We start from the raw sequence: 16,251 nt of genomic DNA on the forward strand, positions 1-16,251 counted from the left end.
GTGCCTGGCCCATTGGCTTACAATAACTTACAATGGAAGTTAGTCTTACAATGATGTCCTCGTGCTGTTATGCCTCTTAGAGTCCTATTTGTCATTAGGTCTAAAAACTAGCCCATGTATTACAAACTTGGAAAATGAAAGCAGTTCTAGAAAACAAGTGTTCCCATAATACACACACGTCTTCAAGATGGTACAAATTGAATGGCATTCTGCATTTGAAGCAGATAGAACAGATATGGCTGTAACCAAGAATTCATGTGTAATCAGGAGAATTCGAAAATGTCACTTTAATTTGACAGCTCTTCTCTGTTCACTGTATTTGAAATATATGTAAAGAATTGCATCAGCCCTATCCCGTTTGGCTCAGTGGATAGTGTCGTCTGCAGAAGGGTCCCTCCCGAGTGCGATTCCAATCAAGGGCATGTGTCCAGGTTGTGGGCTCAATCCTCAGTAGGAGACATGCGGGATGCAGCCGCTCAGTTATTCTCTCCCACCATTGATGTTTCAATCTCTCCCTCTCCCTCTCCCTTCCTCTCTGATATCAATATGAATATACTCTTTAATGGTTTCTTACCCCATATGGAAGAATTACATTGATACTGCAGTGTAGCATATTCTTGGGAGTTCAATGTCTTGGATAAGACTTCTTGAAACAGTCTGTTTGAGTTTTGACAAACATGCATAGACCACAGTGGGTATTTGCAAAACTTACACCATTCTAAGGTATGTCAGACTCATGTCCAGAGTATGGATCGTTCTGCATGTGGCTCATTCCTTTCAGTTTTTGAGACTTGAAAACAGGAAAAAATGTTCATGTGCCATCAGACAACTCCTTCTATTTAAGAGGTCTGGGGAGACTAATTTAGATGTTACATGTGGTAACAGGAAGGGCCGCAAAGCAAAGCCCTCAAAGGCGGCTCCTAATATCTCTGGTGTGTTTCTTTGCATGGGATCAACCGGGTGATTAAAGTCATTTCAGGAGTAGGTTACTGGTGACAATAAGCATATTCTTGTGAAATGCTGTTGTCTCTTTTTTATATATATTTTATTAATTTTTTAATAGAGGAAGGGAGAGGGATAGAGTTAGAAGCCTCAATGAGAGAAAAACATCAATCAGCTGCCTCCTATACACCCCCACCTGGGGATGTGCCTGCAACCAAGGTGCATGCCCTTGACCGGAATCCAACTTCAGTACGCAAACCAACGCTCTATCCACTGAGCCAAAATGGTCAGGGCCAGTTGTCTCTTTAAGCAGCAAAATTCCATTCTATCCACCTACGTTTTGGTTTGCGTGAAACCCCTTTCCCTGTGGCAGTTGGACTGCTGTCGTGGAAAGAACACGCAGGTCAGAGTTCACACCCTATGCAGCTCCCCGCTCCCTGGTCTTAGACAAGCCATGGAACTTTCCTGAGTTTATATCCTTCATATATAAAATGGGTCCAAGGATTTACACCTCACAGGTCTTCATCGGGATAGAACTGAAGGAACACAAGTAGAGTACCTCATAAATAACAGGTGTTGGAAGTGAGCTCCATCTCTACCTGTCCGCTCTCCTCGCCCGCTGACATTACCATTGACAGACAGCCTGGCCCCTTTTTCTGCTAAGAAGCTTAAGATAGAGTTGCCGGAAGTGTATTTATGGTCCAAAGTTTTCTCATTGCCCTTGTAAAAGAAGTGAAAGAATACAAAGCAATACATAAATAAAATAGCAGTCATAGCAAACGTCCACTCTGCAGGCCTCACAATGGCGTATTGCCTCCATTTGTTTTCATTGAATGTCAACATTAATATTCCGGTTCTTTTTAGGGTGAAGTCCAGCCTTTCCTTGAGTATTGTAGTATGTCTTTCTAAATTAAAAAAATACTTAATTTGCCTTCATAAGAGTATCCAAATATTATTCTACGTTCGAACTAAAAATGACACCCATGGACCCTCTGCCCCCTTGAGGTTTTTAGCTATCTATGTACACAACACAAGAAGAGTGGGATGAAACATGGGGGAAAAGTAGTTGAGACCAATGTGCTATCCCCAATCCATTTGGAAATCATGTGGAGAAGGCTTTGTCTTCTGTGTCTTCGTCCAGATGTTTGACTTCATGTCGACATTCACTAGTTTAGGATTCCGGTATCAGCTCCAAACGATTTTCATCTCCTACCACAAAGCCACCGTTTCAGGTGAACAGTTTGTCTGACTTCAAAAATAGTAACAAAGGCCACCAGCCTTGACCTGGGCCTTTGAGCGATTCCGAGATGCAACGAGCTTTGCTGGCACTAAAATAAGCCTCTTTGAGCATGGATTTCGTATCTTTATGTAGGGCAGCTCCATATTCAGTCCAATCTTGAAGCCTTAAAATTCTTTTGATATGAATCAGTACCCTGGGCTTCCCAAATGGCAAAGTAGGGAGGGAGGGATGGAGAGAGAAAGGGAGGGAGGAGGTAGAGAAAGAGAGAAGGGAGGAGGAGAAAGAGGGAAGGGAAGGGAAGGGAAGGGAAGGGAAGGGAAGGGAAGGGAAGGGAAGGGAAGGGAAGAAAGAGGCAGGGATGGAGAGAGAGGGAATCAGGAAAGAAAATATCTTGCGTATACATTTAATCTTTTAGCTGACATGTATAAATACATATACATTTTTTATTGCAGTTGTTGCCACTTTGACCTTGTAGACATTTTATGGGTCACACGATGTTTCTGAGTGTCTACTACCATCAAGAAAATGTGGTGGCCTCTAGGATGTTTCCAGTTCATGGAGCATTAGATTTGAAATTCAGAGCATTTTCCCACAGAGATCCTGTGACCTGGGAAGGGAGGCCCAATCCCCCGACCAAAGCCAGCATGTGAGCTGGACATACTTCCCTCACTCTGGGGCATGGCCGAGCGACTGTGCTCAGACTCTGGGAGGATGCAGTGTGCCACTTCCCCAGTACATTAGGCAGCCTCTTGGGGAGAGCACCTGCAGGGGTGGTCACCTGCAGCACACACTCAGGAAGTGTTCTACGTAGTGATCTGAAAGCCTGTTCCCATTTCTTAGAATCTGTGCTCCATGCAGCTTGTGGTCTTTTCAGCTTTATACGACTGGTGGATGAAAAGATCAGAGCAGCTGAGACCGGTTTGGCTCAGTGGTAGAGTGTCGGTCTGCGGACTGAAAGGGTCCCAGGTTTGATTTTGGTCAAGGGCATGTACATTGGTTGCGGGCACATCCCCGGTAGGGGGTGTGCAGGAGTCAGGCAGCTGGTCGATGTTTCTCTCTCATCAACGTTTCTAGCTCTCTATCCCTCTCTCCTCTTCTCTGTAAAAAATCAATAAAAATATATTTTAAAAAAAGAAAGAAAGAAAGAAAAAGGAAGGAAGGAAGGAAGGAAGGAAGGAAGGAAGGAAGGAAGAAAGAAGAAGGAAAGAAAGAAAGAAAGAAAGAAAGAAAGAAGAGAAGAGAAGAGAAAAAAGAAAAGAAAAGAAAAGAAAAGAAAAGAAAAGAAAAGAGAAAAGATCAGAGCAAAGGTGGAATTGGGTTCCCAAGGCAAAAAGCCAGTGCCTCCCCGCAGCCATGCACCAGGCCTGATTTGCCTTTTAGACCCGCAGCCTTGTGGCAGCTGATTTCTAGTCACATGTCTAACCTGCTGGGCCCAGAACAGACCTCATAGAACAAAAGGTTTCCCAGACCCCACATTCCCGGCAGGGGAAATTTAGGGGAAGAGGGAGCAGTAGGATTGGGTAGAAACAATGAATGTGTTATGAGACTAGACGTTGTGGGGTTCAAAACGTCTAGTCTCATAGGCAGTGCTCTCCGCCTCTCTCATCTCAAACTAGGGAAGGGGTGTTCCCTGCTGCTAGGATTACAGGGGGGGGGGGGGGGGGGGCTGAGTATTTCAGATGCCAAGGCTGCAGAGATCATCCTTCAAAGGCCATGATAGGTCAGGGACATATATGTATATATTATAAATGTATATTACTCACTCGAATAGTCCAATTTTTAAGTCATAGAATCGAAGTAGGTAGATCAGGGAGACTTTGATGCATTCTCTGTGGCAGTATTGGGTCTATTTTTAAAAACTGGGAAGGACCTCAATCGTTTTAAAACAAGCAAGGTTGTTTTTTAAAATTTGTTCGTAGCACGCATTAAAGCCGTGATTGTTGCTAGACCCATGCTAATTCTCACTCTCTATAAAGAGTATGTTCGCAGTGTTTCATATGTTAACCATGCTCGTTTTTCCTCTCACTTGCAACTCCCAAACTCGGTCACCTTCAGTGTGCACCACGCGGTCGGCCAAACACACGGCCAGCCCACACCTGCAAACAGGGCCTGGCTTTGCCTGGAACACAGTACCCAGCCCTCTCTGCCAAAGAATGAGAGGGTACTAAACCCCCAGGTGACAGTTAAAGAACAAGTAAGATGCTTTTGAGCTAGATTCTTCTCACACTTTCAATTATCAAAATGGAAAGGCTTATCCTTATGATTATAACATTATTCGTCTTCATTTGAATAAAGTTCAAAACACTAAGAAGGAAATTAATCCACAGTCCCAGCACGCAGTGGTAACCACTGGTAATGCTTGGATTCATCGTATCTCTGTTTTCCACGCACATGGACAGATGCCACCCAGTTTTGTAGGTATACGTATATTTTTACTTACAGTCGTTTCTCCAATTTTTTTTAATCGACTCAATTTTCATTTTAAAGGGCTGCCCCGTGTTCCACTCCGAAGCTCGATGCAGAGTACTTAATCAGACCCCTTTTAATGAAAAAAACGTTGAACACTATAATGAATGTTCTTGCAAATATGCCGTTGAACCCTTGAGCCAAAAAGATTTTCAAACCAGGAGTTTCCAACACAGACCAATCCTAGTGGTGTCCCAGTTAACATAAATTACTTCTCTGGTGGTCAGAGCGTGTCCTAGGGGACAGATTTCCCACAGTCTCTGCTGCGGTTTTTCTTTTTTAATTTTTTTTCTTTATTGATTAAGGACACTGTGGCGGGCTGGCACGGCCATGGCATACTCAGCCCAGGGCACCTTATGTGCCGTGCCAGCTTAGCCAGGTTCAGTGACCCTGAGTGGGGACTGCTGAAAGGCTTAGAGAAGACCGACAAGAGACTGAAAGCTGGGTCTTGGTGGGACACTGTTTTGTCACAGAGAGACAGCACTGACACCCACAAGCCATGTCTTTATTTTATAGCAGATGCCAGGAGGCAAAGTAAGGGCATGGTCAAGATGTTTACAACATTCTCTAGAGCACATGTGTCAAACACAAGGCCCGCGGGCCAAATCCGTCCCGCCAGGCCTTGCAATGTGGCCCGCACCGCGCTGTCATCATTGCACTCCGCTGCGTTTCCATCACAATGATAGTTTATGACTGTTCAGTAAACCATTCGGCCCGCGATTTAGGCTGGATTTTAGATTTTGGCCCCTTCTCTGATTGAGTTCGACACCCCTACTCTAGAGTTTCGATCCTACTCAATTACATGCACCTGATCAAGCATGTTTACTTGCAGCCTAAAGCACTCAGGCACATGGGGTCACGTGTTCAGACCATGGGTTCAAGCTCACAACTACAGCTGTTGGCTGTAATTGTGCTGGGACTTGCACCTGGCCACGTGAGGACTGTGCCCCCACTCATCAGTCCGAGGCTTGAACCTGTCCAAACACTGTAGCCACTCTCCATAGGACACATATGTGTCCTTATCCCCCATTGCCCCCCGTCATGCCTCACCCCGCAGTTTTCTGTGCCCATTGGTTAGGCTTAGGTGCTTGCACACAAGTCCTTTGGTTGCTCTCTCCCCCCTTACCCCCACTCTCCCCTACCTTCCCTCTGAGGTTTGATTTGACGGTCCGTCTCTGGATCTGTTTTCGTTGTCTGCTGCGATTTTTTCCAACCCAACCTCGGTACTTGGGTTCTCACCGGAAAAGAATTCAGAGTGAGACCCAAACTGTAAGTAAACATTTATTAGGTAAATTACAAAGATAGAAGAAGCAATGCCTAGAAGAAATGGGCTTCGGAAACAAGTGATGGATGTAAAAGAAAGGCCCTTGGAGCTTGGTAGTGAGGAAGCTGATGGTGAAGGGCCTGTGGCAGGAGGGGAGGGGAAAGGGAAAGGCCTGGCCGTGGTCCCTGGAGGGAGAGCCCTGGGTCCTCCATCCTAAGGGCTTTAAGGGCGCAGATTTTCAGGGTAGGGAGGTCCCAGGGAAAGCTCTCCATAGAAAGTTCAGCAACTTTCCAGGTGTGTCCTTGCAGAGTGGGGGTCTCCCCTGTATTGATGGGCCGGCACCAGGGCAGGGGGTCACTATTCCATGTAGCTGGTCCTGACCTCAGCCTTGACTGGTTTCGTTGCTTATCTTGGCCTGGCGCTGAAATACTACTTGAGGCCTACCTGTTATCTCTAGGGAGGAAAAGTCAGGGGGTCCACACCACATACCCAGCAATTTGCTAGGGGAGGAAAAGTCACCCTGGGGGCAAGGTCCCACCCTACAATGATCTCCCATTGCTAGGCACCCAGCTGGGGCTTTTCACCCTGGTGACCTTCTGTATCTGGCCCATCGTCCTTGCTCTTCTCACATCTGTCCAACTGCCTACAGCAGGTACAGGTACAGCCTGTGACTAGGACGCAGGAGGACAAAGTGGGGGGAGGAAGAGATCTCTCTGTCTCTCTATAAGCCTCTTCTGCCCCCTATCAGCACGCACCTCCTGGGCCCTCACCACAGGCAAGGCTGCAGAGACTGAGTCCTGACACAGGGAAGCAGCTCAGCCCACACCCTCTCCTCTGGTCCTGGCTGCTTTAAGGGCCCGAGGCAAACACGAGCATCCCACACAGTCTGCAGTTTGCAAACCAAAAATAAGATTGCATCCCTGGATTATAACCAGAATCTATCCTTAAAGTAGGACTGCTCCTCAGCTTCCTCTGCTGCAGCAATTCTTCATCCACCAATTAAAGTTCTGGTCGGGGGAGGGAAGGTCAGCATTTCTGGAGGCAATTGTCCCCATTAAATCGTGACCCCCTGCCTCCACCCTACAGGACACAGTGCTGCCTCATGTAGGGCCCGCGGGGTGAGAATCCCTGTACTGGTGGCTCATGTCGTCACCCCTTTGCCGTTGGCTGCCTTTCCTCTGGTCCTGACGTGAGACCCAGGCAACTCGCATACCCTAACGCCGTGGTTGGCAAACTCATTAGTCAACAGAGTGGCAAACCGTGGCTCGTGAGCTGCATGTGGCTCATGAGTCGTGGTTTGCTGACCACTGCCCCACCCCAACCCAGATGCATCCATCTCCCGGAGCTTCTGAGTTTAATGTTTTCAAGTGGTTTTTTTTTTGTTTGTTTGTTTTTGTTTTTTTACCATTTGCAAAAGTCTTTGAGTCCAAGTGTGGCTCTAAGCTATAGTGGCCAAGAGCAGGGCCTGTCCAAACTCCTGGACTCCGACCCCTTCTTGGCCAGGTGCTGGCTTCATGAGGAGGTCATTTAACCTTCCTAGGCTTAGTTATCCCACAGGCCAAATGGGAGCAATAATGGCCCAAGGGTCAGAGCTGCCGGGATTAAATGAGTCCATGTAGAGCGCAGTAAATAATAAAGGTTATCTGGTATTGTCATTGGGTAACTGTTACCCTGAGTGATTCTCAGAACAATCCAGTGAGGCAGGCACTACATACGTCATTATCCCCGTTTGAAGATAAGGAAACTGAGGCTCAATGCATGCTCTCTCCAGTCATCACCCCCCCACACCCGTACCAAACACTCCCGTACCAAACACGCACACACCTGGGCCGCCTCCTTTCCTTGGTGGTCCATGTGAGGCAGGAAATATGCAAGGCCAAGTGCCAGAGTAAGTGTGAATCTAGAAAGAGACTCGCTGGAAATGCCATCGCAGGAATTTTCCAATGAGCAAGGAGGAGCAGAGGGAGTGTGGCCAGAGACCGCCGAGTCTGAGCATTTGAGGGAGGCGGGGTTAGTGAGTTCGCATTTATACCCAAGGGAGGGAGGTAGTAATGAGACATGAGAGGCCCACTATGCCACCTAAAAGGCCCTGCTCCGGCTCTGTGGCTTGTCGCCTGTGGAAAGGGACCCCTTAGTGTTTGCTGGGCCCTGTGACCAGGAGGGCTGGAGGCGTCAGCCACTTTCCTGCAGCCAGGGCTGGAGCCGAGTCTCAGGATTGGCCTCCTGTGACCACCCAGTTCATCCCAGCTCCGAGACTGAGGCGCCTCCTCCCGCTGCCTGGACAAGGGTCCCACCAGCCTTCTTCAGGACTGCGTGGTGCTCCAGTGACCTGTGGGTGCTTGCACAGCACCTCAAAATTGATGGCATAAAACAACACCCTTTCAGAAAATATATATTTGTATGGATTTCAAAGAGCAAGAAGGGGCGGGGGAGAGAAATATCAATGATGAGAGAGGATCCTTGACCAGCTGCCCCTTGCACACCTCCTACTGGGGATCAAGCCCACCACCCAGGCATGTGTCCTGGCCAGGTATGGAACCGTGATCTCCTGATTCATACATCGGTCGATGCTTAGCCAATGAGCCACACTTGCTGGGCTACAACACCTGTTTTATTGTGTTTACAATTCCATGAGTCAGGAATCTGGGCAGAACACGGCAGTTCGGCTCTGCTCTGCCAGACAATACCAGGGGCCTCTGCGGGGGTGGCTCAGGTGGCGGCAGGTGCTGGGGCAGCTCGACAGGAGACATCTGTCTGAGCCTGAGGTCCTCCTGCAGCTCAGTGTCCAGGGTGACTCCTCCCTGGTGTACTAAGCCTGGGCCAGGATGGCTGCTGTTGCCCCCCAGGCAGCCGCCCAGCTCGGACATCCTCCCAGCGTTGCAATCTCATGCGTTCAGATCTCTTACCTGCGGCTGATTGCCCTCGGAGCCAGTGTTCCCAGAGACGCAGGTGGAAGCTGCCAGACTCCCTGCTAATCTTAAAGGCCCAGCGCACCATTCCTGCTACACTCTGCTAGGTGGGAGTCAGCGAAGCCCGTTCAGATTCTAGGAGGCGGAGGAGCAGCTGTGCCCTCCCCGTGGGGAATGTGTCAGGCAGCCTGGAGACCAGTGGCCACAAAGGGAGGGCTGAGAACATGGGCTCTGAGTCACAAACATCGGTTCACAAACAGTCACAAACAGCTTGGTAGTCTTCTAACTGTGTGATGTCAGGCAAGTTACTTAACCTCTCTGAGCTTCAATTTTTTATCTATAAAATAAGGATAAGGATATTCTACCACAGGTGCTTATGGTAAGACTTAAATGAGATCCTTGTAGTGCTCTGCACGGCACCTAACACCGAGTTCTCCCTGCAGAGTAGGTACACTGCATATGGTAACATCTTAGTAGTGTTATTCCTCTGGTCTATCACTCTGTTATTCCTTCATCCTGCAAGCAGCTGTGAGATGCCTGCAGAGTGCCAGGCACAGTCTCAGGCTCTGATCTCCCCACAGGGGCAAGGACAGCACGTTTGCAAGCAGAGACCATTTGGGCTTTCAGGTTTTTAATTATTGTAGTTCCTGGTGTTAGAAAGCCTTGTCGCCAAAACCGGTTTGGCTCAGAGGATAGAGCCTCAATCTTCCGACTGAAAGGTCCCAGGTTCGATTCCAGTCAAGGGCATGTACATTGGTTGTGGGCACATCCCCAGTTGGGGGGTGTGCAGGAGGCAGCTGGTCAATGTTTCTCTCTCATCGATGTTTCTGGCTCTCTATCCCTCTCCCTTCCTCTCTGTAAAAAATCAATAAAATATTTTTTTAAAGCATTTTCAGTGGGCTGGTCAGTGCCAGCAGGCATCGGTGGGCTTGTCACCTACGCCTCTTGGATATTTCAACATTATCTTTGGCCTTGTCCCTGCTCTCTTCCCTCTTTAAGGGGTGGGGCTGTTACTAAGGAGAACCAGGAGAAATGAGCCTGCCTCCCCAGGTCGGAGTGTGTCCCAGGTCCCATCTGACCAGCGTGTGTCCGCTCGGGGCCCTGGCGGGTCGGTGGCACAGCACCCAGCCTGCCGCCCGCTGCTCCTTGCACCGCGCACCCCTGGGCCCTCCCTGCCCTCCGGAATCCGTACCTCACACAGGGAGATGAGGAAGTACAGGAAAGGGAACGATGTCCTGTACCGGCACATAATCATGAAGGAAGAACTCTGCAACGCATTCTAAAACAGAGCAGAAAGCAAGACACCGGGGACAACGCAGGCCAAACCAGGAGAGGCCATTTGGCAGGCACCCTCCGCCCCACAGTCAGTCTGGTTGCTGTGTCTTTATTTGGGCAGCTTTCTAACACCAGGAAACTAATTAAACACGGAGGAGCAGAGCTTCTGGCCCAGCACTGTCCCGTAATAGGCCTGTGAGAAATCGCACTTGCTCAGAGGAGCATCTTGGACTTTGGTGTGAAGACGCCGGAGCTTTAAGGAACGCCCTCTTGGAGGAACTTGTGTTTCCGTTGGTGATAGAGGAGTTCACACTCACTCAGCCCTCCATTCCAGCATCTGAAAGCTGACGGTGTACAATCCCTGAATTGCCGGCTTCCCCTCAGCCGCTGACCCAGAGCACACACGTCTGCTCCGTACCCCTGCCAGCTAGACCTCAACCCTCCCCATGGTGGAGCACCCAGTGCAAGAGCCCAGACTTCCTGCCGAGACTACAGAAGCCAGCAGCCCCTGGCCGCCTTTCAGAGCCCCAGTGTGTGGGCAGGGGGAGGGCTCTGCCCTCCTCCACGATCATTTGTGGACGCCTTACTCATTTCCCAGCGTGACTCATCCTGGGAGGCAGGCGGGCTGGGTGTGCATTGCAGGAAGTGCCTGGCTGGCTGGGTGAGGTTCACTGTCTCCAGGAAGTCCACCCCTGTCACGTGGGGCCAGCATTTCCCAACGGGTAGCTCCAAAGAGAAGATGTTCTCTGTCGAATGAACTCTCACGCTCCAAGTTCGGGTCTAAGACCGAGCGAGCCAGTCTGGCATCGATCGGAAATCTGGTCGATCCAGAAACCCACAGCCCTTCCATGTGGCTTCAGAAAGCCATCCGGCATTGCCCACTATGTCTTCATCAAGTGGGATCAGTCCTGAGACTCATGGGAACTCAGTTATTCTGTGCGCTCAACTGGGGGGAAATGGGAAGGAGGGGGAGGAAATCGCATAAGCAGAACGCTCTTTCTGTGCTTTTGAAAAACCATGGACAGCCGAAACTGGTTTGGCTCAGTGGATAGAGCGCTGGTCTGCAGACTGAAAGGTCCCTGGTTCGATTCCAGTCAAAGGCATGTACATTGGCTGTGGGCACATCTCCAGTAGGGGGTGCGCAGGAGGCAGCTGGTTGATGTTTCTCATCGATGTTTCTAGTTCTCTGTCCCTCTCCCTTCCTCTCTGTGGATAATCAATAAAATATATATATATTTTAAAAAAAAAAGAAAGAAAAGAAAAAGAAAAAGAAAACCATAGACAGATGTCCAGGGACATTCATCAGGATGAAAACCTGGAACAGACGGACTGCGCTCTGTGGTCAGGGGACACCTACGTTGAATGGGCCATGACCTCAGGTGGGGGGTTGTCCAGACCCTGCCTCTTTGGGGCCCGACAGTGTCCCGCTTTCTCAGGGAGAGAAGGCGGGGAGGAGCTGTTCTCAGAAAGGAAGGCAGAAATCAAAGACTCACCCCGGGGAGAAGAGGAAGGGGAACTGGAAGTTGCCTGGAGGGAGTGATTGAAGGTCGGAAGGAAAGAGCCTTCTTCCTGGCCAGGCTTGGCGTGGAGCTGGGGCCTAACAGAATCTCCTGTCTCTTGCCGATTTGATGATAAAATATGGGGTGGACTCCCCATCCCCCCGGGGAGAGCAAACGCCTCGAGAAGTAGATGGATAATTGGCTCTGCTGGCACGCTGGCTGCTGGGACTGCGAGCCGCCCGCCGGCATGACTAACGCCTCTCCCTCCGCCTAAATTAGATTCTGATTGTGTTTCCGAGATGTTCGCTGAATCACAGATGTTGGAGGTAAAAGAGATCCAAACTTCTGAGGAGCACCTCCCGTGGAGCGTGTGGGGCTGTCGGGGGCAGGGCTGGGCACTCTCAGGCATCAGGCCAGAGGAGCCCCTTCCCTTCCCTTCCCCAGCCTGGGGAGCCTGCCAGCGGCCCACGGGGGCTCCGAATGGAGTGGGCTCGGGGCCCGGGGCTGGGGCGGGGAGCAGTGGGAAGTAGGCTCCTTAGCTCGGCTGTAAGCAAGTGCCTAGCCAAAACCAATTTGGCTCAGTGGATAGAGCATCAGTCTGTGGACTGAAAGGTCCCGGGTTCAATTCCGGTCAAGGGCATGTACCTTGGTTGCGGGCATGTCCCCAGTAGGGGTGTGCAGGAGGCAGCTGGTTGATGTTTCTAGCTCTCTATCCCTCTCCCTTCCTCTCTGTGGAAAATCAATAAAATATATTTAATTAAAAAATAAAAACAAGTGCATGGCATCAGGGACTCAATCCTGGTGTAGACCCTAAGCTGGACCCCGAGTGTCCCCTTGTCCACACATGTGCATCCTCACTGCCACAGCCGCTGGAGCAGTTCAAGGTCCCCGCTGGTTCACCCCCACAGGCCCCTCAGCCACTGGGCTTCTCCAGTCTGCGGCGCACCATCATAAACGCGTTCCGGTTTCTCTTGCAGAATTTAGCCTACGAGATCATCCTGACGCTGGGACAGGCGTTTGAAGTGGCTTACCAGCTCGCACTGCAGGCCAGGAAAGGGGGCCACTCCTCCACGCTCCCAGAAAGCTTTGAGAACAAGCCCTCCAAGCCCATCCCCAAGCCCCGCGTCAGCATCCGCAAGTCCGTGGTAAGTAGAGAGGGTGCGGATGCTGGGAGAGCATGGACCAGAGGGCGCGGGGCTGCCCCCTGGGAAGGGGTGTGGGTTAGACTCAGGACCTGCCTGTCTTCACCTTGGCCTTGGCCTCCTCCCGGCACGTGGCTGCCATCCTCTCAGCCCAGGTCCTGGAAAGCAGGGCGGGGGGCCATCTGCCTGAACCTGCGGGCTCCCAAGAAAGCGCCGCCCCCTCTGTCTCGGGCCGCCAGGAGGGGCCGGGCCCTCCACTGTCCTGGAGAATCTTTCCCGAAGATCCCAGCATGGGAACTGTTCCCTGAGCCTCTGGGAGCCCTCCCACCCGGGAAAGCCTCCGAGAGCCCCTGGCCTGGAGGGAGGCTGGCAGAGGTTCCCGGTGAAGGTGACTCTACCCAGAGGAAGCTGGATGCATGGGTTGTGGGCACTCAGAGCAGAGCTACACTGACTCTTGAGTTTGGGGTTTTGGGAAGTCTAGATGGCTGGCCCCTGGTTTCCTCCCCCTCGTCCTCTGCCTTCCTCTAGTAATCCCCCCACCCCAACCCACTGCCTCCCAGGAGCTCTGCAGACACCCTGTCTGACAGACCTGCTGGCCTTCAGAGCGTCTGTCTCGTAGCAGCTGGAATGTTCCAACTGGCTTCTGCTCCGTATGGCCTCCTAGAAACCCCACACGGGCCACATCCCCTTCCCTCGGGGGCTTTGCCCATGCTGTTCCCTCTCCCCTGCCTTGTCCAGACCTACTCAGAGCTTTCCTTCGGCTCTCCTTTTACACGTCGTCTCATTCTTCTCACGCTCCTCCTGTTCAGCGAGTACATAGGACGTGCCTTCTGTTAAACTGGGCTGCCAGGAGCGTTTCTAAGTAGTGAGCAGAACAGGCCAAACCCCGTCTTCATGACAAATAAGCAGAAGCGATGGGATGTGTGCGGCGAAGGATTACACAGAACAGTAAGAGGAGAGAGAGCCAGCAAGCTGGGGCACCGTTTGGATCGGGCCCGTGGTGAGGAGGGGTTGTTCGAGCTGCCCCCTGAATGCCGTTAGGACATAAGGCAGGCAGGGCTCTGGAGAGCATGCCTCAGAGCAGATGGAGCAGCCAGAGCAGCGGAGGCCCCTGGCCAGGGCTCAGGGCTTGGGGGCCGGGGTGGCTGGAGCCAAGCAGGCCGGGCCGCCTGCAGGTCACCTTGAGGACTTGGGGTTTATTCTGGGATGGAAACCATCGGAGGCTTGAGAATCAGGGAGTGGCATTACCGCCTCCTGGGAGGCCCCCTGGCTCCCCGACGTGGGGCCCGTGGCTTTCCTGCGGGCCCACAGAGCACCCTTCCCCCTCCCACCTCACCCCTCCGTGAGGGTTGCCCTGTCTGCTCCCCAACCCTGTGCCCTCAGGAACAAGGCCCGCATCTCACTCCCCGTCCCTTCTCCAGTGCCTGGCACTCGGTCCATATGCAGTAAATGTGGTCGAAAGAGCAAATACATGATGCTCTCAGACAGCAGCCCTGAAGTCCTGGAGGGGGGTTGGGAGAGGGCGGTGCTGGCCTCTGAGTAGCGGTAGGTTGCGTGCCCGCACCCCGCACAGGTACCGCATAACAGGCATCAGCCTCTCTCTCTCAAAGCAGATCGACCCCTCTGAGCAAAAGACTCTGGCCAACCTGCCGTGGATCGTGGAGCCGGGACAAGAAGCCAAGCGGGGCATTAATACCAAGTATGAGACCACGATCTTCTGATACCCACCGTCCTCCCGCCCTCGCGGTGCCTTGCACGCCGAGCAGCCCAGAGCAGGCTTCCCTTCCCGCCTCCGTCCCCACCCAGCCCGGGAGGAAGACCGCTCGGCTTGTGTGGCCTTGTCACAGGCGAAAGGCCGCCGGCCATTCCTGGGGACGTTCTTCCCGCACCAGGGACAGAAAGCGCAGCCGAAACCCTGAGAGGCACGAGCTGAGATTTTTTTTTTTTTTTTTTTTGCGGGCTCCCGACTCCCCTCCCGGTCACCACCCGAGGTATTTCTAATGACTTGGCCCCCGCACTTGCTTGGCTGTCGGGCGAATAAACATCTTTAAAAATAAAAAATAAAAATAAAAAGTGCAGGGGATCTCTAATACTGCCTAAAAGTATAAACATCTTGGGTTCTTCCCTGTCCGCAGTTTTAAAGGTAGAATCAGAACAGAACAGCCCCCACAGAGCATCTGTAGAGTTTCTATCACTGAGCATCCTTTCGTGCCACAAAAACCACCCTCCATAGTGGCCAGGACACCCTGCCTCCCAATTTCTATATTTGTGGTTTTTTTATGTCATCAACTGTGTCGGCTAAAGAAAACCTTCACATCTACAGACTGATTCAAAATTTACGAATGATTTAAAGCATAGAAATTTATGATGCACAGGGAAATGTGTCTTGTATTCAATATTTTTACTAAAAAAGATGTTTCGTTCATGCACTGATAAGCAAACGAGTTCGCTGTGAGGGATGTTTCCGGCTTCATTTCAAGTAACTCAATTTCTACTGCTGACGCCCAAGAGGGCAGGCTGAGCGTGGGAAGGCCCTGGCGACCCTCCCGAGGGCAGGAGATTCAGGCAAGCAGACGGGAGTCCCCCCCCAAAGTGCTGACGCAGCCATAAGCCTGCAGAGATTGTTTTTCTAAATCTTCACAGTGTTTTAAAGAACATGTTAAAAAATTAAAAAAATCTAGGGCTCCTGCTGTCAAGATTTCTGTCATGGGAAACTTGTTTGAGAAAGGTGTTAATAAAATTCTATTGCAAAAATTTGTTTTCTAGAAAAAAATAAATACAAAAAAAAAAAAAAGAAGAGATTCCAAAGTAATAAACTCTTTTCTTGAAACAGAAAAAAAATAATGTTTGCTTACTATTTGATTAAATGAAATTTACTTACATTTCATTAAGCTATTTTACTTTTTTTAATGTCTCTGTGGAGTATTTGTATGATAAATACCATAATGTATATTTATGTAGAATCAAATTATATACAGTACCAATATCATTATAGAAAAAAAATAACGTTTTAATGTATATTGTTCTAACTGATCATATTGTGAATCATTTTGAAGTTCATTATAGAGATATTGATAAATTGTGGGACTGTCTTAATGTTGCTTTTTTTTTTTTTTAATTAACCAATATGATTTTAAACCTGAGGATATCAGTTCCATTCATCAGTTGGTGAGTTTTTGGAAGATAACTACATTTTATTTCAAACTGACAAATGTATATGGCTTCAGTTCAGTGTGGAAGAATTTTAATACAATATTAAATTACTTGAACTGAACAGTTCCTTGTACATATTTTGCCTAATCACTGTCGATATGTATGTAGAAAATGGAAAGTAAAAATAACATATCTATGGTACCAAAAGGAAAACTGTATAGGAGCAAAGTGATTAGTAGCTTTGCCGAAACAGAAACATACATGTAAATATGCTTGGGCTTCCAGTTATAAATTTTGTAATTTTTGTCATTATTTATATCCTATAAAAAAGCACACAGAATAAAAAGGAGATTGTACAGCC

At 49.9% G+C, this 16,251-nt stretch overlaps 1 protein-coding gene across 14 annotated transcripts in view; it reads left to right on the forward strand.

Annotated features, from left to right (window-relative positions):
- The window catches only part of ANKS1B (ankyrin repeat and sterile alpha motif domain containing 1B), a 757,254-nt gene extending 741,003 nt beyond the window's left edge, over window positions 1-16,251 (forward strand). For 9 of the 14 annotated variants that reach the window (XM_036456619.2, XM_036456620.2, XM_036456624.2 and 6 more), the window contains 2 exons: window positions 12,573-12,740; window positions 14,348-16,251. In XM_036456619.2, the coding sequence (XP_036312512.1) occupies window positions 12,573-12,740; window positions 14,348-14,458 (279 nt within the window). In that variant the 3' untranslated portion in view covers window positions 14,459-16,251. Of the gene's footprint in view, window positions 1-12,572; window positions 12,741-14,331 lie in introns of all 14 variants that reach the window. The other 5 variants (XM_036456621.2, XM_036456622.2, XM_036456626.2 and 2 more) reach the window with 2 other exon arrangements.

The sequence above is a fragment of the Pipistrellus kuhlii genome, unplaced genomic scaffold, assembly GCF_014108245.1.
Source record: "Pipistrellus kuhlii isolate mPipKuh1 unplaced genomic scaffold, mPipKuh1.p scaffold_m20_p_3, whole genome shotgun sequence".
Classification (NCBI taxonomy): domain Eukaryota; kingdom Metazoa; phylum Chordata; class Mammalia; order Chiroptera; family Vespertilionidae; genus Pipistrellus; species Pipistrellus kuhlii.